This window comes from Sciurus carolinensis, chromosome 10, assembly GCF_902686445.1.
Source record: "Sciurus carolinensis chromosome 10, mSciCar1.2, whole genome shotgun sequence".
Lineage (NCBI taxonomy): Eukaryota > Metazoa > Chordata > Mammalia > Rodentia > Sciuridae > Sciurus > Sciurus carolinensis.
Window position 1 is genome coordinate 102,456,000 of NC_062222.1, and position 25,848 is coordinate 102,481,847.

The 25,848-nt window shown below is 34.8% G+C and overlaps 1 protein-coding gene across 1 annotated transcript in view; it reads left to right on the forward strand.

Moving 5' to 3' along the window:
• The window catches only part of Gabra4 (gamma-aminobutyric acid type A receptor subunit alpha4), a 66,010-nt gene extending 40,401 nt beyond the window's left edge, over positions 1 to 25,609 (forward strand). Inside the window, exon 9 of the mRNA XM_047567530.1 lies at positions 23,173 to 25,609. Within this exon, the coding sequence (XP_047423486.1) occupies positions 23,173 to 23,706 (534 nt within the window). The 3' untranslated portion in view covers positions 23,707 to 25,609. The remainder of the gene's footprint in view (positions 1 to 23,172) is intronic.
• Positions 25,610 to 25,848: the final 239 nt, after the last annotated feature.

The window sequence follows — 25,848 nt, forward strand, 5'->3', positions numbered from 1 at the left end:
AAAATAATATTTAAAAATAGAAATTGTCCCAGTGATGATAATGACTAAGGTTTCTAAGTTAGGCAGGTAGTTTATTTGTTTCTAAGACAAGGATGTTGTTTTTTTTTTTTTTAATTTTAGATTCTGGTTTATTTTTAAATGAATACTAATTTCAAAAAGTAAAATTTAATCCAGGACATTTAAACTGAGAATATGAAAACTGTGGAGCTCTGCTTCTCAGCTTGGAGCTGTCCAGAGCAAATCCTTGCCTGGGCATCCATCTGGATGTTCTCTGTGGGATTGTTTTGTTTGTGTTTCTTTGTTGCATATATTTTATTTCATCTTGACTTGAAGCAGTAGAGATTTGTATAGATTGTGAGCTTCAGCAAGCACTCTCCCTTGTCCTTAGCTCAGTATTGCTACATCTGCAAGCAAGAAACCCACTTTGCTAAAGCCTTAGCTGATCCTGGAAAATGTTAACATGCTGTCTGTCTAATGTTTGCCAATGGGCTGATCTAAAAATGGCACCAAGGAGGTTACCTATTATCTGTAGAACAAGACTACTTTGGGACTTAAATAGATTATGGTCAATGGGGACCTGATCTGCTGACAGAAAGTTATTTTAGTATCCAACAGCAATTTATAAGAATAGAATGAGATTTTTCTATAATGAACCATGTTTGTTTTCTTTTAATTAAAAAGTGAACCCCTTCTTTAGTAGCTTTCAGTATTTAATTTTTCTTTTATTTTTCCCACAGTGTCTCTTTATGATTTACATTCAGTTTTAAAATAAAATAAATTATTTGTTTTTGCACCTTTGCAATGAGTAATATTAACATTGCATAATGTTAGCATTGTATAATACTAGCTTTGTAACACAGTCTAATTTACTTTATCAGAGTCATCACTGCAAATGTTTGTAAAGCAGTGTATCAGTGTATCACTGAGATCAAATTTGACAAGACTTAAAAACAATGACCATTTCTTAATGAATAATATATTTTTTCTATATGATCCTCAGATTTCTAAATAATTGAAAATGCATTTTTTTCAACTAATATACAATGAATAGGTTGATCTTGTCATTGTTTGCCTCTAATTGCCCAAGTTTATGACCACTGTCCTTGTGGCCTACCCAGTACAGCATTTGTTATGGACAGAAGTACCCTAGTGGCTTGATCAGTGGATTAGATAGTCACCCTCTCAGAGGAAAAGCTAAAAGACTGTCTTCATCTAGCCCTTAAAATTTGCTGAAGTATTTAACCCCAAATAGTAATCTAGGCATATATAATTGTAATAGGCATGCTTTCATGGGGTTAATGGTTAAAATGGCAATTAATAGAGGATCTCAGGATCTCATGAGACAATTTTAGATAATTACTGTCTACGACTAACTTCCTGATTGTAGTCCAGTCATTTTGTGACCATTAAGCATGACTAGATACTCACAGTTCCAGAGATCAAGCATTATGAAGTTTTTCAGTTCCAAAACATGCACATGAAAATGAAGAGAGAGAGGCAGGGAAGGAGGGAGGGAGAGGGAGAGAGAGAGAGAGAAATTCAGATCTTTATTGTGCTGCAATATTTGTGCAAGGCACAGGCCAACTGTTCTATAATGTAAGATAGATTAAGTACTGTTGCTTTATTCTCAGGGACTTTTTGTTAAACTGTCTTTGTCATTTTGGGGGAAACAAAAGGACAGAGAAAGGAGTAAAATTTGAAGTGGAAAGAAGTAGAGAGAAATCACAAACACAAAAATGAGAAGAGAAATCTTGAATAACATGTCCTTTCTTCTACCTGCTAGAATCTACCTTGTACAATATCTAAGCCCTTCCTTTTCTATGTCTATTCCATAAAGCAGCAATGGAGGGTATCCTAAAGTGCAATCATAATTGTTGTCCTGAATGAGAATATATGCTGGATTTATATTAGGAGGAGATAAGTATGAAGCCCAGTGTTACATTCTGGAGAGAGCACTGTTGCTTGGATTATGGTACTACACTTGATAGGCCTGATTTAGCACTGTCTAGAGCAGCCTAATTCATTATAGAGCTGTTCATCTCAGAAATTGCTACATGAAATAAAACATTACATATGCTTATTTCAGGCTAATCTACCCAGCACAGTACAGTGAGCACAATCATATACCCTCAGCTATGCAAGCAATGAGATATAATTTTTTGCTTTTCTTTTACTAGCTCACCCTAATGTTCTTCCCTAGTTTGAATGCTCTCTACAATTTGATTATTGTGTTTACTCCCCTGTGTTCTTTCTTCGTGTCGTTAATATCCTATTTTCTGGCTGAGGGTTTCTTTATTTGTGATAATAGTTTGATAGATTTTCAAAGGATAAGCAAATGTGATTATTTTAATGGTTATAGTACTGATTGGATGTTCAGTTGAGATCTTCTGGCTGTTTCAATTCAGGCTGATGGGGTTCATGTCAAGGCCTATCTACAGTCATTATTAGAACAATTTTAAAGAATGAAGAAAAGATAGAAACATTAGTCAGAAGTCTCTTGATATATTGACTATAGATGATGGAGTGAGATGACAAGATTACAGCTCCAAGTGGGCTCCATGAAATGACCCCTTCTAATTGCCATTTGCTTGGTGCTACTATTTCCAGTATACAGTAGGGTGTTCCAGCTGACATCCCCAGCATCAGCCACCAGTCATGTAAGTGAGGATTTCTTCAGGGTGACTCTAGCCCCAACTCCTCTGATGAAACCACACTAGACAGCCTCAGTGAGAACTCTCTAGCTGAGTCCAATCAACCTCTGAACCCATGTAAGATGATTTAAAATTATTGCTGTTGCATTAACCCACTGTTTTGGGATAATTTGATTTTCAGCCCTAGGTAACTCAGAAACACCTGTTTTTAAGTCAGTCATACATTTATATATTGACTCTGCCTCTTGCTAATGGGGTGATATCATCAAGAGTCTTAAATTTTCCCAATTATCTTTGTTCATCCTGCAGAAATTTAATCTGAAATACTGCAGGTGCTCAATAAATATGAGTTTCCCTACTTTCCTCCTTCCTGCCTTCCTTCTACTCTTCTTTCCCTCCTTTGCCTCCTTCTTCCCTTCCTTCCCATTTAAATTCAACTGAGTGCAGCTGCTTTTGTGGTAGGCCATTTCAAACTGGAATATGTTAGTGCCAGGTGTGGATTTAATTGGACCTTTACTTAGAACACAGGCAGACAGAATTCAGGATGCATTTTTTTTTTCGGTGAAAACTGCTGAATCACTGGTTCTAAAATCAGCATAAAATATGCTCAGACCTTCCACAGTGTGTGATGTGATCAAGTGCCTTGGGCAAATGGGGTAAACAAAATTTTTAAAAAGGAATGTTTCCATCAGTTCATGGTGAACATTATCTGAATTCAGTTCGGGTGAAAAAAATATCTTAAAAAGCTAGATAAAGGAAATGAAGGCATGAGCAACATGTTATTTGTAGGAATGACATACATTATCTCCTTGGCAACTGCAGGGTGGCATGCAATTTGGCAATCTATGTTGTGTCATCTTGGATGCCTGGAAGTCACTGTTTCCTACGGAAACAAAGGAAAGAACAACATGAGAAAAAGAGTTCTGATTTTAGTATGCTAGAAAAGTATTTTAAAACCAAAGGACCAGCAGGCTTTCACGGTACATCTAGAATGCCAAATGGCATTACATTTTTATTTATTAATTGCACATTCTTTAGAATATGAATTCAATTCAAAAAACTTTTGGCCCTGCTAAGCTTTTTATTTATGCTTTGTGATCAAATGATGACTTAAGACATTTGTGTGGAACTTTCAGTGCTTTTGAAAACCTCAGGGTCTCAAACTTACACCCTTTCATTTATCCATTCATTCAACAAATATTTGTTAAATGTTTAATTTGTGTCAGGCACTGAGCTAAATATTGAGGCTGTGTATACCTTTTACCTTACTTGTGTCTTAAAACCATCCTATCATATCAATGGAATATTGTACTTTTCTTTATTAGGAGTGAGTCAGTAATTTAGCAAGCATTCACATAGCCCCAATTCAGAGACCCTATTATACTGAGAGCTCAGAGTTAGCAAAACTGAACTGTAGTGCTACCCAATACTTGATAGGGTGCAAAACAATTCTCATAATGCCTTTTCTTTAGTCAGTGATTTCTCAGACCTTTCATAGGTATGATCAGCTTGTTTTCATCAACAGCTTCCAAATAAATGACTCCAAAATATTTATAATGGTGATTCACATTCCATATAATTTCATTTGGTAGGTCATTTAACTGAAATGGAATGTCTTAAATGAAGGAAATGCAGTTTGCCATATAGCTGGCTAGAATCTAAAAGTTTCTACTTTGATGATTCAAAGAAGTATCAGCATTATGGAATGCCACAAAGGCCTCCCGAAGGGTTGCCAGAGGACTGCTTATCACTGCAGGAGGAGGATGTGGCTGGTTTACAAGGGATGGAAGCATCACATCAGTGTTGGGCCAGAATCATCAGTAGGCCACTGGGATTTTTTTTTTTTTTTCCTCCAGAATAGTGCTGGAGTAAGGATTTGAGGTTTACTGTGGAGCAGACACTTGCGTTCAGTCATCAGCTCTTCCCAAGGATGGTGTTACCTCCCACTAATGCACTTAGCATTTCCAAAGTATTGCTTTTACTGTTTATTTTTCATCCATTTCCAACCTCATCATAGTAGAAAGTGAGGTATTTAATCACTTTTCTGGGGTCTCTTAAGGAATGACTTCGAGGCTGATTGCTAACGTCCCCCAGACTCTGATGAGAGTGTCTGCAGGCTGACTTTCTGACGTGATTTCAGGTGTTCCTCTAGCTCAGAAGAGTAGAAGTCATATGCCTGATTTTATAATTTTAGTGTTAAAATTAACAACCAGATTTCACTTCCTGAAATTTTCTCCCATAGGGGCTTATTTTACTATGTCCTCTCTAAGAGCAGTATTTCAGCTTAGAATTTTCTTGGGTTTGTGGAGATATTCATGGAAGATTTAAATAGCATTGCAGCTGTACAGAAAAGCTGTTCTAGTGTGTGCTTTGAAAATCAGCTTTTCAATAAACGATAGCTTTAGAACTATGATTGAGAGGGGAAAAAAATCAGTCTTGTTAAACAAGCTATTGCAGCTACTGGCTACATGTTCCAAGCAGTTGGAAGAGGAGACTCACATTTCTCATCATTTGCTCTTGGAGAGGCAGGTTGGTGCTTGTGGGTCTCATGCCTTTCCTGAGTGGCACCAATGGGCAAGGGGAATGTGGAGGTTTATCCAGAAGGGACCCTTTAATGCTCAGTAGCAATACTTATCAACAGGCAGCTGTGTGAAACAGGAGAGGAAAAGCATTTCATTCCAGTTATCAGTTAAAAGTCCAGGATTGACTCATTAAACAGTCCATTAACTACTGTAGTGGCCCAGGAAGTATAATCTGGATAGAATAAATGACTGTCATCTGGTTTTCAAGTGGATTTAAATGTGCTGCTTTTGGCTGTATCACTTTGCCAACTACATATCTCCTGAGACACATTGTGTGAAACTCATTTTTGCTGTTTTGAGTGTACAAGAGGGGATGGTTTTGTTGTTGATTTATTTTAGTACAGTTTACTCATAATTTATTTATTACTTCTTCATTTGACTTATTTTTTATTGAATATTTCCTAGTGTTTGGTACTGTGCTATTTGATGAGGAAGGAAGGCTTAAAGAAACTCACAGTTGGGAAGAGCGCTGACCCAGCATGCTAAGTGCCAGAATACAGAAAACATTAGGATGCTGTGTGAAGATATCAGAGTCCTGATTGGAGTGTTTATGGTGGGGACTCTGATGGGGGTGGTGGAGTGGCAGATTAAACTTCTCAGAGGAAGCAATGTTTAGATTCTATCTTAGAAGATATAAAAGGGAGGCAAAGAAGATGGAGGAAAACAGACAGTAAGAAGAGAATGTGCTGAGACCCAGAAGCAAGGGAATATGACTCACACTGGTTGAATTTAACCAAGACATCCTGGTTAGAATCCATTTGTTGCAAGTAATTGCTTGCAAGCAATTTATTTTTGAGGTGATCCCAAGAAGTACTATGAGTCAAATCAGAGAGAAAGGAAGAAAAGGTGATCCAGTGTCATTTAATGAACAGTTTTACTGCTGTGTCCTCATCCTTTTGGAGACCCCCATATATGAGGAATGAGCCTCAAAACTGTCCATTGGGTGACAAGAAGTTGGGGTACTAGTTTATCATCTCTTGTCTCCCATTGATTAGTTTCACTTGAGTATAAGTTTTCATTGAAATTTCATATATTTAAGGTATACAGTATAATATTTTGATATATATGTATATACTGAACTGATTACTTGTCAGCTAATTAATATATTCACAGTTTCACAAGTTACCTGATTTCTTTTTTCTTTTGGTGTACACATAGTGAGAATAAAAAGTCTTCTCTATTAGAAAATTTCAAATATACAGCACAGTTTTATTAACTAAAGTCACCATGCTGTATATTTGATCTTTAGAATATATTGATCCTACATAACTGAAACTTTTACCCTTGGAGCAGAATCTCCTTACTTCCCTGGCCCCCATTCCTCCCTGTTAACCACCTTTGAATTCTATGCATCAATGAATTCCATGTTTTCAGAATCCATATTAAAGTGAAATCATGCAGTATTTTTCTAACTCTTTCACTTCTGGACAAACCATCTCTATCCTATTCAAGCTCCTGTCACCAGAACATCCTTCAGGAAGGAAAGGCAGTAAGTCACCAACTACTCTAAAGTAACCTTCTGGATAAGCCAAATGTATTTGAACCCACATGGCATTCATTCACTAGGTGCCTGGGGCAACTGATAGCAGGATTTGGGGGAAGACCAGGTAAGGCTAGACTGGCATGTAAAACCTAGATCATGTATAATATTATACCATATAAATATTTTCCCCAGGAAAATGACCAGGGGCCACTGCAAAAATTTAAGCAAGAAAGTGACATGATCAGCTTTATTTTAGTGGAGAGTAAAGAGAGGCAAGATGTGATAAATTTAGGTCTGAGAATGTCAAAAACCCATGTAGTAGCCAGGTGAGAAATGTTGAATGACTTTACAGTGACTGTGGAGAACAGTCAGATGGGAAAGATATTGAGAAAGCTGGGAAAAAAGGCAGAATGAAGCAAGAATAACTGAAGTTTTGTGACTTGGAGAGCTACTGGATAGCGTGCTAATTTATATGATCTGGAATACAGCAGGAAGGATATATTTATTTGGACAAGTATATTTTATTTTACTCATTGGATAGAAATATATATGTTCATATATTTGACATATAAATATATGTGTACAGATAGTTGATAAGAGCAAGAATATCAATTCTCTAGCAATAGTAATTGTTAGCTGTTCCTCAATTTGATACCATCAGGGCCAAGAATAGTGCCTGGAACATAAATAGACATTTAATAAATATTGGTTGCATATTGAATGTATCAATGGATAGATGGAAAATGAATAAGTTAAAGTTTGGTATGCGTTTAGGACACCTGTATTGTGTCCTGCTGAATATATGGGTCTAGAGGTTAGAAAAAAATTGGAGGAAGTAGACATAAATTTTATGATATTGACATAAAGATTGTAATTAAAGCAACTGGACAGGCTCATTCACTGAAGATTGAGAAAACTGATGAGCACCAATGTCATGGCAGGTTAACATTTTAGGATTATACAGAGGAAGAGCATCCCACACTAGAGACTGAAAAAGGTAAATGAAACATCACTATAATGTGGAATTATGAGAAAATTTTTCAAAAGTAAGGAAGTGATCAACAGTGCTGAATGCTACTGGATGTACATTGCAGATTTTACAAAGTGTCAACTAGAAAAAGCCACAAAAATTTCAAAGGAAGGATTGGAGAGGAATTGAAAATGACTAAAAGAAGAAATGACATGCAGAAGTGAAAACAGTAACTGTAGATAATTTTTTCCCAAACTGGTAATGATAAGAGAGTAATAGGTGGAAGGGACCAAATGTTTGAGAAGTTTTATGAATTGATGTTCTTTACTTATTTACAATCTGAAAGAAATTTTGTCATGCTATATTTTAAGAAATTACAAATATTTTAAAAATTACTAATATGATTAAATAGAATAATATCCCCAGGAGTCTTGGTTTTATGCCTCTCTTGAAGCATCCATCAATCCAATGGAAACTTTTAAATGGGAGCCCTTTATGATCTCTTCCTACAATTGACAGATCTGGGCAACTTGGGTTTTAGCTAGTCATTAGCATTGCTCCAAGGAATGAAGCTGATTATCTCCACCTAGGAATAGTAAATAAGGTGAATTTTTAACAGGGTACAATGCATAGGTTACCATATATTTCCCTCATTTTCTGTGGAAAGTTACAGTTTTCATTTAACATCCAGTTCTGTTTAAAAAATAATAATAATACAGTGAATATCTGAGTTTAGAAATAACATAAACTTCTATAGTAATATTTTATTATCTATAACAGAATGTGATATGTTAACACAATAATAATATTTAACAAGTATTGGTCATTGACTATGCGCTAAGTGGTGTATTAAGCATTCTGATGTTCTCCACCAGTATCTCTAAGCAGTAGTTGTCATTATCCCTACTATATCTCAGAGGAATTTGAAGCAAGGATAGACCAAATAACTTCCTCCAAGGTTACACAGCTACTTTTCAACAGAGTCCAAATCTTGATCAAAATCTCTGGTTCTGACTTTATTAATACTGCCATATAAAAATTATAATGAAGGATAATGATATTTGACAGCTTTAGGTTTCAGGATTTGTTTTGTAGATATTGAAAAAGGGCACATTTTCCTTGCTGCCTACCAGCTATTTGGGTCTTCTACTTTCTGGCCTGCCTGGCTGAAGTGGTTATCTTGGCAGTATACATTAATGTGCTGATGAGCCATTTGCCATAAATTGCAACTCAGCTACTGGTTCAATTCATGCTAAATTTGCAATCTGCCTTTACTGAAGTGCAAAATTGGCTTTCTTGTCATAAAGTGGTAAAACATGCAAAATAGTCTAATACCTTATTTTCTAGCTCAAGGAAGATTAGCTGGGCTCTGAGAAAGTTTTTAAATTTTTTCACTTTGGATGAACAGCTGTTTCCGCACGAGAGCCTTGTTAAGTGTTGAATGGTTTTGATAGTGCCCCATTGGAAATTAGAGCTGATACCATGGGACTTACTCCTCAGGACAAGTAAATTATTTCCTGGAGAACAGCCAAGTGGCTACAACTATTCGGAGGGTTGCTACTTGATAATAACATAAGCATTATGAAATGTCACAGTAGAACGTGAATTTGTTCTACTGACTTAATGCACTGTTTTACCGTAGGTGGAGTAGATCTGTAATGAATTGTGTCAACAGAATAATTCAGCCTATACTTTCTGACCAATTTACTGTGCTTCCGTGTATAAAGACTACAGATGGGAATTGATTTTAAACATATGAGTTTATACAAATAGATGGCTTATTGAGTCTTCTGCTGCATGTTCATGTGTACGTGCCTGATCTTGTACATTATTGGACATATGGATTGCTAAACTTAATGCAGATATTTATTGGTAGAAAATTTTACCACTTAAGACCCATTTTCCAAGTTGGAAACTAGAGCTAGTACTCAAATTGACACTGTCTTTCCATTATAAATAGAGGTGAAGTAGCAGTGTCCTATGTACAAAGAGAAAAAAAGATGATTCCATCAGTTTTACCTTATCTTTTGAAGAGCAAATTTTTAAACACCTCTTTTTTTTTTTTAAGTGTTTTGTTTAAATTTAAGGGAGAATTTTGTGGAAGCAAGTTAAAGAACAGTTCCTCTCTTGCAGAAGGCTATCATAAAAATATGTTTGCTATATAGAAGTTGTAGGATTTGAGTGGTGATGTTGATTCATTTGAAGACAACTTGAAGAGAAGAAAGTTTCTTCAAGTAGAAAAAAACCACTGAGCTAAATTGCATTTGTTGTTAAAATAAAGTGTTCCGTAAAATAAACCATCAAAATGTAGGCCTATTTCTAAATATTTAGGTTTAAATGTAGAGAATACTGTCATACAAAATCTTTAAGGACTTCATGGCAACGAGCACCAGAGTAGGAAGAATATTATGAATGGGAATAAAAATGATCAGTGGGAAAATCTAGAACACTTTTCACAGATTCTAGCTGGAAGGATTATATAATCATAGTAGGAATTTTGTGGGATACAAAGAATTAATATCAGTGTTTGACTTATAGTCAAAACTACATACATGTAAATCATATTTAAAGCAGGAAAACCATGCTGTTTATAAATGTCACTTATGTAGTTTGGAAGCTTGCAGACATATCTTGTGACTTAAAAAAAAGTCCCCTAAATATATGTGTTAGCAGTTTCCAGCAGCCTCCTGAAGTGGCTAGGAGTATGAGTTTGGGATTCAAGTCCAACACATTTTAATTGGGTAACCCTGGGAGAGGTACTCAACTTTTCTAGTCTTCAGTGCCCTGATTAGGAAAATGAGAATATTAATAGTCTCTCATAAATTATTGTAGGAACCAGGTCAGATTATTTGTGAAATCCATTTAGAGTAGTGCTGGAACTCTCATAAGTGCTCAATACATTGTGGAGAAACTAATGAAAATTCAAGGTTTTTTTGTCTGAAAGTACAGTTATTAGATTTTAATCACATTAGGGTATAATGTAAAATATTGTCTTAATTTTTTATTTGAAGAGAAAAATAGAGTAAAGAAAGAAAGGGAAGTTAGAACAAACTCAAAGAATCTCAAGTTTTTCTTGACAAGGAAAATTTTTGGTCTTCTTTATCTTTATACTACTGAAAGAAGTCTTGGAAAATTGTTCCCACTACCACCAGCCACTTTCTTCCCTTTCCACTTACCCCTTTTACCAGACTGAACCTTACCCATTCCTGATATCTTCGCCTAAGCATTAGTTTCACAAAGAGACTTTCCCTGTTCTCAGGCTAAGTAATGTACTCCCTGCTTCCTCCTGCTTTCCTTTATGGCATTTATTGATTATCATAATATTTCATAATTCCTGGAAAAAATTTCAAGGGCTATAATATTTCTCCCCTCTGTATTCTCCAAGTCCAGAAAAATAAATTGAAATAAAATTAGACACTCAACAAAAATTTATTGAATGAGTAAATGAATGGGTTGAAACAATGATGATGTTAATTGTGGATATTTTTTACCCACTTAATTTTTTAGTAAATTCCAACAGAATATGAAGACTGAGACTTGAGCATTTTTTCTCTAAAATCAGTTGAGATTATTATCGATGTTTAGATTCAACAGCCAAACAATGGCGAGAATTCCAAAAAAATTCAGTGAGGTTCTCAACTCATGAAAAACCCCTTTACCATGCATAGCTGCACTTTTACAACGACACATGTCTATTAGTGCTTGATCTGTGAGTTTTTTTCTCCCAGCTGAAGTACGCTGAGAACCCAGTCTTGAAATGATTGTCTTTTAGACAGTGCCCCTCCTGTCTGCTGATGCAGATAAAATTGTGACTTAAACTTTTGCCATGCCAGCCTTCTGTAGGATTGGCATAGTCCTGAATCTTTCTGTGGCTATTTATCATAGCCAAATTTCATTATGATCAAATCATATCAAGTCTACATTTAAAAAAAAAGCATCATTCAAATACTAATTTTGAATATGTTTTTTCTGAGTGTTTTGATGTTGAACCAAATCATTTTCATAGAATGAAATGGAGGTTTTAGAGGGAAATTTATTCAGCCACCAAAGTTAGCATTTAAATATCTAGCAAGATTTCATTTTAAATTTAATTTTTATTTTTTAAATTTATTTTTTATTTGCATACAACTTAAAAAATGAACATATTTTTGGGTACCATATTAAGTTTTGATACATATATACATTGTGTAATGTTCAAATCAGTGCAAACATATCTATCTGCTCAAACATTTATCACTTCTTTATGTCAGAATCATCCAAACTCTTTCCTTCTAGCTTTTTCAGATGTACAGTATCTTATCATTATCTTTAGTCACCCTACAATGTGTAGCAGTAAGAAACTTTTGCAATGTTTTATCAGATATCTACATATGTTTATTCCATTATTAAGGACTAGAATATCCTTAATATAAAATGTGACAAAGAAAAGTTAAAAGTTTTGTTAGCAATGATATTTTCAAATATTTAAATGAATAAGTGTTGTAAATGCCAACACACATACTTAGTCAGACATAAAAGTTATAATCTGAAGAGGTGAACATATTGAGGGGAAAATGTTGACTAATTTAAAAAAGAACTAGAGTGAGTCCAAACTAGAAGGTTAAATAAAAGCTCCAGTTAACTATATTTTTCTGATTTGGGTAAGGAGGGATTAAAAATTATTCTAGAGACTGGTGGAGGAATCTTATATCTAGTCAATAATGACCATTTAGGAGGAGAATTTAGGTGCCCCCTGGTGGATATGAAAGTATTTTCTTTCATCAAGGGCAGGTAAAAAGATAGAAAAGAAATTTAATGTGTAATTATTGTCAAATCCATCTCAGTTTCTCTGCATATCTTGTGTCTTGGCTCTACCAAGGATTTTGTAGTTAACACAAAAGTATACCCACATGGTGAAGAAAAGGATGAGAGAATAAATTAGAAATGAAATGTTTGAAAGGGGAGAGAGCTGCAAAGTTGTTCAGATTTTATTTTTTTCCCTATCAAAATGGTAACATTCACTATTTTAGAATGTTTAAAATCTGCATTCTGAATTTAATTTTAATGATGTTAGATGATTCTGTTAATTTGTTCAGGCTGATGTGATAAAATACCATTAACCTGGGTGATTCAGCAACAGAAATTCATTTCTCAATTCCAGAGGCTGAAGATCAAAGTTCTGGCAGGTTTCAATTTCTGATAAGGGGCTCTTGTCCTGATTTACAGGTGGCTGCCTCCCACTGCATCTTCAGACTGTGGATAGAGAGATGTCTCCGGTATTTCTCCCTCTTTAGTAAGGACAACATTTCTACAAATTAGAACTTCACCTTTATGACTTAATTTAATTTTAACCACCCCCTTCAAGGTCCTCTCTCTAATACAATGACATGCAGAGTTAGAACTCAACATATGGATTTGAGAAGAACACCATTCATTTCATATATAGCAATGATTAAAGCATTTTGCTGTTTTCATTTATCATCTTCTTTGACATTTGTTGCCTTCTGCCTTCTCTCTTCATCACCTCATTTCCCACTTCCAAATTATATGTGGAAAAAACCCTTTTGACTACTGCAATTGAAATAAGAGAAGGAAAAAGAGTGACCCTGTAGTGCCAGACCAATGTATTCAAATACATTTCTTTTTAATATTCCTTCATATTAAGGAGGTGGGTCGGCCATCATGGGTTACCAACATTGTAACTGTGAACCAATGCTCTGGGTATGGCTTTTCATAGCATGGGGTAATGAATATCATCTGGTGGGTTGGGATTACAACTGTTCTCCAATCGTTGCTGTTTCCCTGATGACTACTTTCTAGATTTTACTGATAGTGATAAAGTCCCAAAGAGAGAGACAGGGATCTGTCTGATATAGTTTACACAACCATACCTATTTTAGACATTAAAATACTGTGCTATGGTTTGTCCTACATGGAGCATGGCATATGGTTGTCCTACCTAGTTCAGCTAAAAACCTGTAAGTTGAGTGACAGGTGAAGAAGAACCACTCAGTGGAAGTCAGCCATTGTTGTAGTTTTTGATATTGCTATATTTTCCTGAAACCCTTTTCATATTTGTTTTATGCACAAGTTATAGGATTTACTCTATAGTTTTAGTTCTCATGTTTACTACCAATATTCATTTCAGTATTTTATTTCTTTGTATTTATTTCTCATTTCAGTTAGTAATATCCTTTTCTTGACTGAACTTCACCATAGGCAGTTTTTGACTTCAGTGTTCATCCACCTTTCTGATTATTAGAAATGATCATTATATTTTATAGATATATAAAATTCTCTCCTAAAATTTCATTTCCTATAATGATTCATTTCTGAGTGATATACCTTTTTTGTTTTGGAGGCAGAGCCTTATTATTTGACCTCAGCTGGGTTTTCTCCTAATATTCATTTGATATTAACTACATGCTAGACATTATGCTAAGTGCTTTAGATGCATTTCCTTATTTATTCATTTGAGGAAAGTACCATTATTAACCCATTACTAATCCTGTAGCCAGAAGCACTTTGAGCTTCAAAAGGTTAACAGCTAGTGAATAACAAATTCAACATTTGAATACAGATCTGTCTGATTTGGGGACCTATAATCTAACCATTTAGCAATGTTTTCCAATTTCTGATCCCCGGATCACTGGCAATAGCAACTGGAAACTAATAAATGAACTTTTGCAAATAGGGCTTGAGACTTAAGAGTGTTTAAATAGCTCCCAGATTTTTCTTATCAACACTTCAGATGACTACAGTACTATTCTTCCTTATCTAGTAGAAAGGATTCATTCATCTTAGTGTTTAGTTTAGAGAAAGTGGGGTTGAGTCTCCTTTGCCCTCTTCCTTCTCCAGGGTTCTGTTGGCAGCATTGGTGAAAGTAGCTTCTGTGCTTGATCCATGTAGCATTCTGGAGAAATCTACTCGACCAAGCTGAGAACTTCTGTTCTAACTAGTGAAGTCTCCAACAAAGCAGTTTCACATTGAAACCTTTTATTTAGTATACAGAACATGTACAAATAAAAAGAAACACTAGGAATCACTATGAAACACAACTAACCACAAAAATCACTCTCTCAAAGGAATCCTAATGTTTTAAACCTTCAGTTCTAAATATGTAAAGGCAAAATGAATGAATTTTTAAAGATCTCTTCTTTTGGTATTTCCAAATTGAATGCATAAATTTATCCCAGTACCTAATATTGAAAATAATATTTCTATAGCTTATGGAAATACAAACATTGAATTTAAGGCTAACATGGGAAGGAAATGAAATACAATAAATAGGGAACTCAGCATTTTCATTTCTACAATTTGGAGCTCAATAAATGATAAAGTCCCTTAGTAAATATTTATGAAATATTTATTATGTTTATATGGAGGTTATGTTTTTCATTTCTACATAGTAGCACTTTCTAGAACTGCTATTGATAGTGCTCAGTAAATCATTACCTTGGAATTTAGTTTCAGCTGTTCTACCATACTTGTTTGTTTTCTTATTTAATAAGATAGGTGGCTACCCCTGAAATTCTGTCTCAATGGTCTTGAATAAATGTCTTTACATTATTGGATTCTTACTTTTTTGTATATGACTCATTGATATTCTGGAAGATAAACCTGTTCATTATTAGCCTTGTTAGTTTTTAATTTAGGAGAGTTAAATTACATTTTATTAAACTTCATTAGCTTCTCAAGCAAGTGATATGAAAGTAGCTGCTTGCATTCTGCAAATCTGATCTTAGTCACTTTATCTCCTTGCTGCTAGAGTAATAAGTTGAGATGAATTTTTTTTTCTTTTTTGCAGTTTGATAATACTTCTTTAGAAATTGTGTCAGATCATAGTCATGGTTGACGAATTGCTTGGATCTGCTTTTATTTGCCTGTTGATGCTTTAATTTGTTGGTAATGTTTAAATCTGCCACCTCACATCTCTATCCCACCAGTTTCTTTGCTTCAGGCTATTGTGACTAATGACAAAATGATTTCAAACTAAATATTTTTTTTTAAATTCAAATGAGGCTTAGGTGCCTTTCCTGTTTGGAACCACTATGGGTTTGTTGAATACTAATGGAGCCTCTGAAGTCTCAACACTCTGTATGAAACACAATATCACTCTGACTGACACATTAGTTGTTCCAAAACTTGAAGGCTATGTGAATATTATTCCTAGTGAGTTCTGTGCCAGCTAGGTCAACAGATTCCTCAAATCTTTTGTGGTTTGTCATCATGGAAAATGATAGCTACTTTTTGCATTCTAGACCTTGAGACATAAGCACAAAAATAACTTGGGTATCATTTGCCTATTTAGCAGAGAGCACAGAGTTAAGTCTCAAATCAGTCAGATTTCATTTGCCTTTATGGAAGGAATAATATATAAAAGACTGAAACTTGTTGGGTATTCTCAGGCAGACATGGGATTGAGTCATGATAAGTTATATGCCTTGGGCACAACCTGCAATATTCTAGCCATCTGCCCCATAAACAAAGAAATAATAATTTGGAGACTAGATAAAAAATTTAATCATAAAAAATTGAAGAAGGATCTTGATTCTTTGTTATATCCGCATCAATGCAAATTATCAAGTATGAAATTTATTCCTACTGTGTGCTTTACCCTACAATAATTTATAAAAGTCTTTATATGATAGGACCTTATTCACACTTTTAAACTGAAAATATAAAGATTTGATCTTTGTTTTCAGACAGTAATCTTAGTGACATTGTTCATACTACCTCCTTTATTCCCATGAAGTTTCTTGCTTTGTCAATTCTTCTAATAATTTTAGAGCCATATTGTCTCTTGCCTGGACTCTCTTTTTTCTCAGTATATTCTTCACATCTATGTTTATATTTCTTTGCTGTTTAAACCTAATTAAATAGTAAATGTTATCAGAGTATAAAAAATAAAAAGGAATGGGGGTATGACTCTGGTTAAGCATGCCTGGGTTCAATCCCTGATAACAACAACAACAACAATACACACATACACACACACACACACACACACACGACTCATACAAATGTAGGATGAACATATGTCAAATATTTGCTTGATTCCTTAATTAGTTAAGGAAACACATGGAAAACTATCTTAAAACTTTTTGAGAAATGGTTACCTGTAAGCATTTTTTGAAAAATGAATACTAGAATAAGATTGCTAAATTAAATAGAGAGGTGCCTAATATACCCGGCAATAAAGCCATAACTTGTCTTCTCTGCTAGACAAGAAGTGACAAGTTAGCATGTAAACTCTGAAGAGTTTGGACTCTAATCAATTATTAAACACCAAAATCACACTAGTTAATTTATCCTAGAGACTTAATAATCCCTGGGTGGACTTGTTAATTAGTGATCCATTATGACATTGAAAGGATATGTTGTATTCTTTTCTAGTATCTCAGTCATGAGTATTTTTTATTAACCATATTCTTGGCTATCACAAATACTTGACTGACTCAAATTGACAGGGATACCTTTTATGTTCTTTAAAGCTTCTTGTACACTTGTGAGTCAAGAGGCTGTTCATGTGGCAGGTCAGACACTTGGTATGTAACTCACTGACTTCCAAATAGTCAAGACCTTTCTGCTCTTATTTTCCTCTACTGTGAAATGACGAACTGGAATAAATGATTGATATAATGTCTCCCAGTATTGAAATATTGAAATTCTTGAAAAATGGAATTATCAAGAGAAAATACCTTGGTCCTTTAGCTAGTGTGTGAAGTTAGGCAACAGCACCCCCTAAGGGTTCTCTCTTAGTTCTGGGCAAGTCAACCTCATTATCGTAGAATGTCCCAGAAACTTTCCCTCACAAGTGAGATTTGGAAACAACTCCTGTTGGGACCCTTGATTTAATTAGTCTGTATATGTTTTCTATTGCCCCAATAGTATAGCTTCACAAACCACTATACTATGTCCTGTACTTAACAGCGGATATTGCTTTTGCTCTCTTATCTGTGGATCAGTTGAGAAATTATGTTGATATCAGTTAAGCTTGCATAAGTTGTCCATCTCTCTTAAATGAGACACACTTGCATGTCTGCTGATAGCTAGCTATTGGATGATCTATGATAGCCTCACTGGGATAACTGGTTCTGCTCCAAATGATTTCTCATCCTCCAGTAGCCTGCCCCAGGCCTGTTTTTTTTAATAATTTTTTTAATTCTTAAATTTGTTTTAATTAGTTATACAGGACAATAGAATGCACTTTGATACATCATATATAATGAAGTATAATTTCTCATTCTTCTGGTTGTACAGGATGTAGAATTCCAAGGGTTATATAGTTATAAATGTATACAGGGTAATAATGTCTGATTTATTCCTATTCTACCTATGCTCACACCTAATATACCCGGCAGTCCCCTCTACCAAATCTAAAGTAACTCCTCTATTCTTCCCTAGCCCCCACTCATTGTGAATTAGCATCCACATATCAGAGAAAACATTCAACTTTTAGTTTTGGGGGATTGGCTTATTTCACTTAGCATGATATTCTCCTGCTCCATCCATTTACTAGAAAATGCCATAATTTCATTCTTCTTTAAGGCTAGATATACCACATTTTTTTTTTTTTTTTTATCCATTCATCTGTTGAAGGGCACCTAGTTTGGTTCCATAGTTCAGCTATTGTGAGTTGAGCTGCTATAAACATTGATGTGGCTGTATCACTCTAATTGGCTGATTTCAAGGCCTGTGGGTGTACACCAAGGAGTGAAATAGCTGGGTCAAATGGTGGTTCCATTCCAAGTTTTCCGAGTAATCTCCATACTGCTTTCCATAATGGTTGCACCAGTTTACATTCCCATCAGCAATTTATGAGTATACCTTTTTCCCCACATCCCTGCTAACATTTATTTTTGTTTGTATTCTTGATAATTGCCATTCTGACTGTGGTGAGATGAATCTTAGAGTAGTTTTGATTTGCATTTCTCTAATTGCTAAAGATGTTGAACATTTTCTTCATATATTTCTTGATCAATTGTATTTCTTCTTCTGTGAAGTGTCTGTTCAGTTCCTTAAGCTCATTTATTTTGGGGTTATTTGTTTTTTTTTTGGTGTTAGTCTTTTGAGTTCTTTATGTATCCTGGAGGTGAATGCTGTATCTGAGGTATATGTGGTAAAGATTTTCTACGATTATGTAGGCTTTCTCTTCACATTATTGTTTCCTTTGCTGTGAAAAAGCTTTTTAGTTTGAATCCATCCCATTTATTGATTCCTGATTTTACTTCTTGTGCTTTGGGAGTCTTATTAAGGAAGTCATTTCCTAAGCTGACAAAATGACGATTTGGGCCTCCTTTTACTTCTAGTAGGTGCAGAGTCTCTGGTCTAGTGCCTAAGTCTTTCATCCAGTTGGAATTGTGAATTTCCAATTTTCCCAGCACCACTTATTGAATAGACTATCTTTTCTCTATTGAATGTTTTTGGCACCTTTGTCTAGTATGAGATAACTGTATTTATGTGGATTTGTCTCTGTGTCTTCTACTTTGTACCATTGGTCTTTGTGTCTGTTTTGGTGCCAATACCATGCCAATTTTGTTACTATGGCTCTGTAGTATAGTTTAAGGAATGGTATTGTGATGCCTCCTGCTTCACTTTTCTTGCTAAGGATTGCTTTGACCGTTCTGGGTTTTTTATTTTTCCAAATGAATTTTGTGATTGCTTTTTCTAGTTCTATGAAGAATGTCATATTGATTTTAGTGGAATTGTATTAAATCTGTTTAATACTTTTGGTAGTATGGGCATTTTGACAGTATTAATTCTGCCTATCCAGGAACATGGGAGGTCTTTCCATCTTCTAAGTTCTTCTCAATTTCTTTCTTTAGTGTTCTGTAGTTTTCACTGTAGAGGTCTTTCACCTCTTTTGTTAGATTGATTCCCAGGCCTGTTTTTTATGGTGGTGGCAGTGTTTCAAGGGAGAGCAGAAGCAAGAAAGAAGTCTTGAGGTTAAGACATGGAAAGACACGCCATCATTTCCACTATGTATTGCTGGCCAAAAAAAGTCATAAGGAAACTTGTGGAGACATGGACTATCTCCTAATGAAGGAGGAGTGTGTACATTACAAAGGACATGATATAGATATGATTAATTGGTGCCATTTAAAAACGAATCTGTTATATAGAACATTATTCACAGGATTTTAGGAAGTTCCAGAAGGGTAATAGGATAATGGTCTAGAAAGAATGAACAACTTAGATATTTTTGTGCTTTGTTCTATGGTTCAGTTAAGTTCTGGAGTCAGTTTCATCTTTTCTAGTCTTGCTATTAAAATTTATGAGGTAGCACCAGGGCAATGTTTAGAGCTATTTTATACTATACTGAGGTCAGGACCTTCTGAGTACTCTACCAAATGCTACATGAATGTTGATATTTTCCAGTTTAGCTGATGGGAACATGCATTATTCCTGGCTTCATGAAAGCATCAGATACTGTTTCCTCAAATCCTTTAAGATGGTCCTTTTTCAGACTTGGGTAGTTACCTCACAGTCTTACACTGATCTTGTTTCAGCAAAATACCAAATGGAACTCCCTTTGGAATTCTGAAGTACTACTTTATTCTGCATTCTCTCTGTTGCTTTGCCCTCAGAACTCTGGTATCTGGTCTCTCCAGACTGTTAAATCCATCTCCTCAATTCATGGAATCTTCCATTTTTTTTTTCTGGATTCCCCTTTCTTGCAACACAGCATGGAAACCTTCTCAAGTTTGTTTCTTCTCTATCAATGATTATTGTTCTAATACCTAGTGTCTTAAAAAAAGTTGTTTTGCATATTTTGTCTAGTTTTTTGGTTGTTTTAGGAAGAAGAGTAAATTTAGCCTCTGTCACTCCATTTTGGCTGAAACTAGAAGTCTTCAAATTCTTAGAATTTAGTCTTAAGAAAGATACAGGTTTCTAAAGCTCATAGACACCCAAACTTTCAGTGAACAAAGATAGTATGAAAAACATCAGATTATATTTGAAAATATATATAATTCTCTACTGTGTGTTCAATTCATTCTTTTCACTGTCTTCCCTTCTCTTTTTAGGGTACTTAGCATTTTATCTCACTTTGACCTTTGAATATACTTTACTTTTTGTTTTATTTGTATTGTTTTTTGGGGGTGTGTACATTGTCTTGCAAATGGTAGTATTCACTTTTTAAAATTTATGGATATACCTTATCCTTTTTATTTTTTTTACCGTGCAGATAATATTTTAGAATTAATTGTAATGAGCTAGCTATGCATTTCTATTAAAAGAGATTCAAAATCTGAGGATTGATTAGATGTCATTTATAATGTGGTATGTAGAGGAAAAGTGCAGGACAAGTAAGTAATGGTTTCTAGTTTTTAGGTTGATGTCAATTTTGGTTTCAATTTTCTCTACCAAAATTAGGTGCCATATGTTAGGCTACAATTTCTCATTAGTTCAGCTGCAGCCTGCTTAGAAGACTACTCCAAGCTGACATGAAGAATGCTTTCTAAACCTCTCAGAGTCTGCTTTGGCTCTGTGTTTTGTGAGACTGTTTTTCTTTCTCAACTCATCGACCTTGAAATCATAATTCATAAGTATATGTGGTATGGATGGAACATTTTAACAATGCTCAGTGAGTGTGGTACTGAGAAAGATATTTGTAGACTAAACCTTCCTTTCTAAAGTGAACTCTCATCAATTGTATACAGTTTGTCAACTTTATATATTATCTATGAATTGTCCTCTGAGGCTGGCTCCTTCCAGTCCCACATTTGTTAGCTGTGCTTCTTCTTTCTTTCTTCTATTTTTCTACCTCTTCACCCACCATTTATTTCACAAAATGGTAGGGATAGAAGATATTATATAACCTTACTATAACTTGAAATAAACATAATCAGAGAAGATAATTATTGCAAAAAAGTCATACTATTTTCTAAAGTCAGATATGTTACTTAGGGACCATTTGAGCTATTGCTTTACTTGATAACGTGGACAATCTATAGTGGACTATACAGTTATTTATTGTGTCCCTTGAATTGTGAGAGGAATTGATTTTAATGGTTTACATTATAAATTTATTAAAATATAGCCATGTTCTACAATTAAAGTAGTTTGATTGAAAATGGTGAATTACATTTTGATTTAAATGCTCTTTATTTGTCAGTGGTATGAATTCAGATATTTATGCAGCCATTTGTTGAGGCTATTTAAATGTCTGGTACAATCACTTATTTAAAGTTAATATTCCAGCTGACACATGCCTATAATCCCAGAAGCTTGGGAGGCCAAGGCAGGAGGACCCAGGATCTAACGTTCAAACCAGTCTCAGCAACTTAGTGATGCCCTAAGCAACTTAGTAAGACCCTGTCTCAAAAAAAAAAATAAATAAATAAATAAAAAGGACTAGGATGTGACCCAAAGGTTAAGTGCCCATGGGTTTAATACCTGGTGCCAATAAATAAATAAATTTTAGAAATAAAAATAAAATTAATGTTCCTTTGTATTTTCACTATTAGTTAATTGTGATGAAAACTAAAATATGTCAGAGTTTTAGATTTTTCACTAATGCGTGTGATTGCCTAAGATTCTTTCATGAAAATAAATTCCAGAGATTTGGGAATTAAAGTTTTTAAAGTAAGGAATGTCACACACAGGTGTTTTAGTTAGCTGTTCGTCTCTTGTGACCAAAATACTTGACAAGAACAACTTGGAGGAGGAAAGTGTATTTGTGGCTCATGGTCTCAAAGGTTCAATATGTGGTTAGCTAACTTTATTACTCTGGACCTGAGGTAAGGCTTCTGCCTTATCATGGGAAAGGTATAGCAGAGGAAAGCTGCTCAACTCCTGGCAGCCAGGAAGCAGGAAGAGGTGTGGGGAGAGACAGGGACAAAATACAATCCCCAAGGGCACAATCCCAGTGATCTACTTCCTCTAGCCATGCCTCCCCTGCATGTAGTTACTAGCCAATAGGCCATTCAAATTATTAATTGGTCGCTAGATTAATCCACTGATGAGGTTACTGTTCTTGTAATATAATAATTTCACCTTTGAATATCCTTGCAGTGCCTAACATGTTAGCTTTTTAGTGCACACCAGATATCCAAACCATAATATTCATATAGATGTTACCATTGTTATTTTGTGCAGGTCAAATAAAGTTATTAAACATATATGAAACTCTGAAAGGCATATGACATATTATAGAATAATTATTTGTAATAAAACTGAACAAAGAATTTGTATAACTGTAGTTATGTACTTTTAAAGCTAAGTATAAATCTAGTTTATAGTAATAACAATCTAGTCTTCTTTAAATATCTTAGTTCTATTTATAGATTGGATCATATTTTCAAATAGAAGATATTGATTTGTACTTTCAAATATATACTTTTTTGCTGCATATTTTAAAACTTTTACATTAAGCTGAGTGGCTATAGCAGATTAATGAAGATGTCTTTTGTGGACATGACTTGTGTGTTCTCATTCCTTTAAATTTTATAGAAATCTACAAAAAGTTACATAACCAATTAAATTTTTAAACTACCTTTTCAGAATACAAATGCCAGTTTGAACATGAGAAAAAGAACAAATGCCTTGGTCCACTCGGAATCTGATGTTGGCAACAGGACTGAGGTGGGAAACCATCCTAGCAAATCTGCCCCAGGTGTTCAAGAATCCTCTGAAGCCACATCTAAGTCGTACTTAGCTTCCAGTCCAAACCCATTCAGCCGGGCAAATGCAGCCGAAACAATATCTGCTGCCAGAGCGCTTCCATCCGGTCCTTCTTCTACTCCTAGTCGAACTGGGTGTGTGTTGAGACAAACTTCAGTTGGATCTGCTTCTACTCGTCGAGTATTTGGGTCAAGACTGGAGCGGATTAAGCCTACAGTTAACACCACAGGGGCTTCTGGGAAGTCGTCTGCCTCTCCTCCTCCTCCTGCTCCTCCACCTTCTGGATCTGGCACAAGTAAAATAGACAAATATGCCCGTATTCTCTTTCCAGTCACATTTGGGGCATTTAACATGGTCTATTGGGTTGTCTATTTATCTAAAGACACTATGGAGAAATCAGAAAGTCTAATGTAATTTTGTTGCTATAGTAGTTTCCTAAAAGATGATGAATATGCAGACTATCTTTTTAAATGTTTTTAAAGATAATTATTCTTTACTAAAATAAAAATTCTACATAATTTTTCCATTTAAAAATATACAAGCCAGTTATTGGGAGAGTTAATTAATTCCTCAGTGAAGAGGAAGTGAACCATTTTTCTTTTCAGAAAGAGGGTTTTAAAAGGATCTATTCAGCATTCAAATTAGATGGAATACAGACCATCCTGGAAAGTTGGAACAAGAGAAATAGGGCTGTTAGAGATATGTGGTGCATATTTTTGCATTGAAATTTGAAAACAGACTATGACACTTTTAATACCCAATGAATATCAACCAGCCACCCTAAATTTCCCAGCGGCACTGCCCTTAATCAGAATTGTTTATTTGATGTCATATGCAGTGACCTTTGGAGATTCTCTTAGAACCTGCAAGAAAAGGATTTTCCCTGTTAAACGAAACATCGGTGAAAGGAAAATGGAAGAAAACAAACACTGATCAATAGTGTGAATCCTCTGTGGAGTCAAAAACAAAGACGTAGACAAGGGAAAATGTGTTTCCTTTCATGTGTTGGCCAAATAGTACTTAATGGTTGACTTGAAATTTTGTGCTTTGAGCCAAAGTTTAACTCCTTGTATGAATTATTTTTCACAGTAGCTCATTCAGGTATGTACTGTATTTACTCACTGCATACTTATTCAGAGCCTAAAGCCTCTTGTGTTCCAGGCACACTCCTAGACACTGTCTCCTAGGAAAGCTCTGTCTCAGTTACCTACAATATTACTAAAGTAGTAGAACAGTCAATGCATGCTGAAGAACTATAGCCTAGCAGAGGATTTTTGCATTCTTTAATGAAGGAAATTTAGTTAGAGTCTAACATCATATCCAAAATATTATTTCTCCTACATTGATAGAGGATAACAGGTATATTTGTTCACATAGCCACTTTGAGATAAGTAAATGTTAGTAAAATTTCAGCAAGTGGTTTGCAAAATATAATGAAAATGTGGTACAGATTGCTCGTAAGTGACAAAAACACCATGTATCTGAAAATAAAAATCTGGGCACTGTAAGACCTAATAGGTTACCCGTCTCAAATTTGATTAAGGGTCACCAAATTTGATCAGAATTACAGAATATTCAGAAATAAGAACTCTAAGCCTTTTTAGATTCTTTTCCCAACATGGATCTATATTAGCTGCTGAAATGCTAACCTTTGGACATTTTTGTGTCCACAGTTCTGTATTTTGAGCTAGATTTTGTGTTTGTTTTCCGGGAGTTTTGGTAAGGTTTCATAACGAAGGTGAGTAATTTACAAGGAAAGCTGCGAAGGAAAGAAATGAAAAAAAGTTCATGGCCACAGGGTGGGATCCCCTGACACTGTTACGCAATTCAACAGAATTTTCATGTACTGACTTTTCTTTTTTATGACATAGCATAACAACTTAATTGAATTTCTTGCAGCTGTCCTTATGCAGCTCAATTCAGGTCTGTTGGGTTTCTTTGGCTATAGTGTTACTTCCAGATTTTCTTCTATACTTCTTTCTATCTGCTCTAGGTGTGTGTGAATGAAAGTGTTCTTAGTGTCTGGAGGAATGTTTTGATAGAATAGCCACCTTGCAGACAAGAGCTCTTATTTTTTTAGAAAAGAAATTACATAAATTAATTGGCATCAACTTTTTGTTATTGTATTGCCTTGTAATAGTTGTATATGAACCCTGTAAAATGTCACAGATATTAATTGTGAATCATATTTGAGAATTCCTTCTTGTCTATATCTAGGTATTTCATAGAATCAAGACATTTTAAGGCTGAAAGATGCTATAGAAATCATCCAGTCCAAATCCCTCATTTACAAATTGATTTTAATAAAATAAGACCCAGTAAAATCTGTATATATGTAAATATTTAATAAAGAGTACTTGTACCAAAAAGCTTATAAATTATTTTATGAATGTAGATTACTGGCCTTGAGGTCAGTGCTTGGAATTATGGTTTGAAACTCTGATCATTCACTATTCTAACAAAATGAGTTTATTTCCTTGGTAAGGAAAACTTACTCTGCTTTTTTATTCATTTATTCTTAAGAAATATTTTACTGGCCTCCTTCCTTTTTTAAAA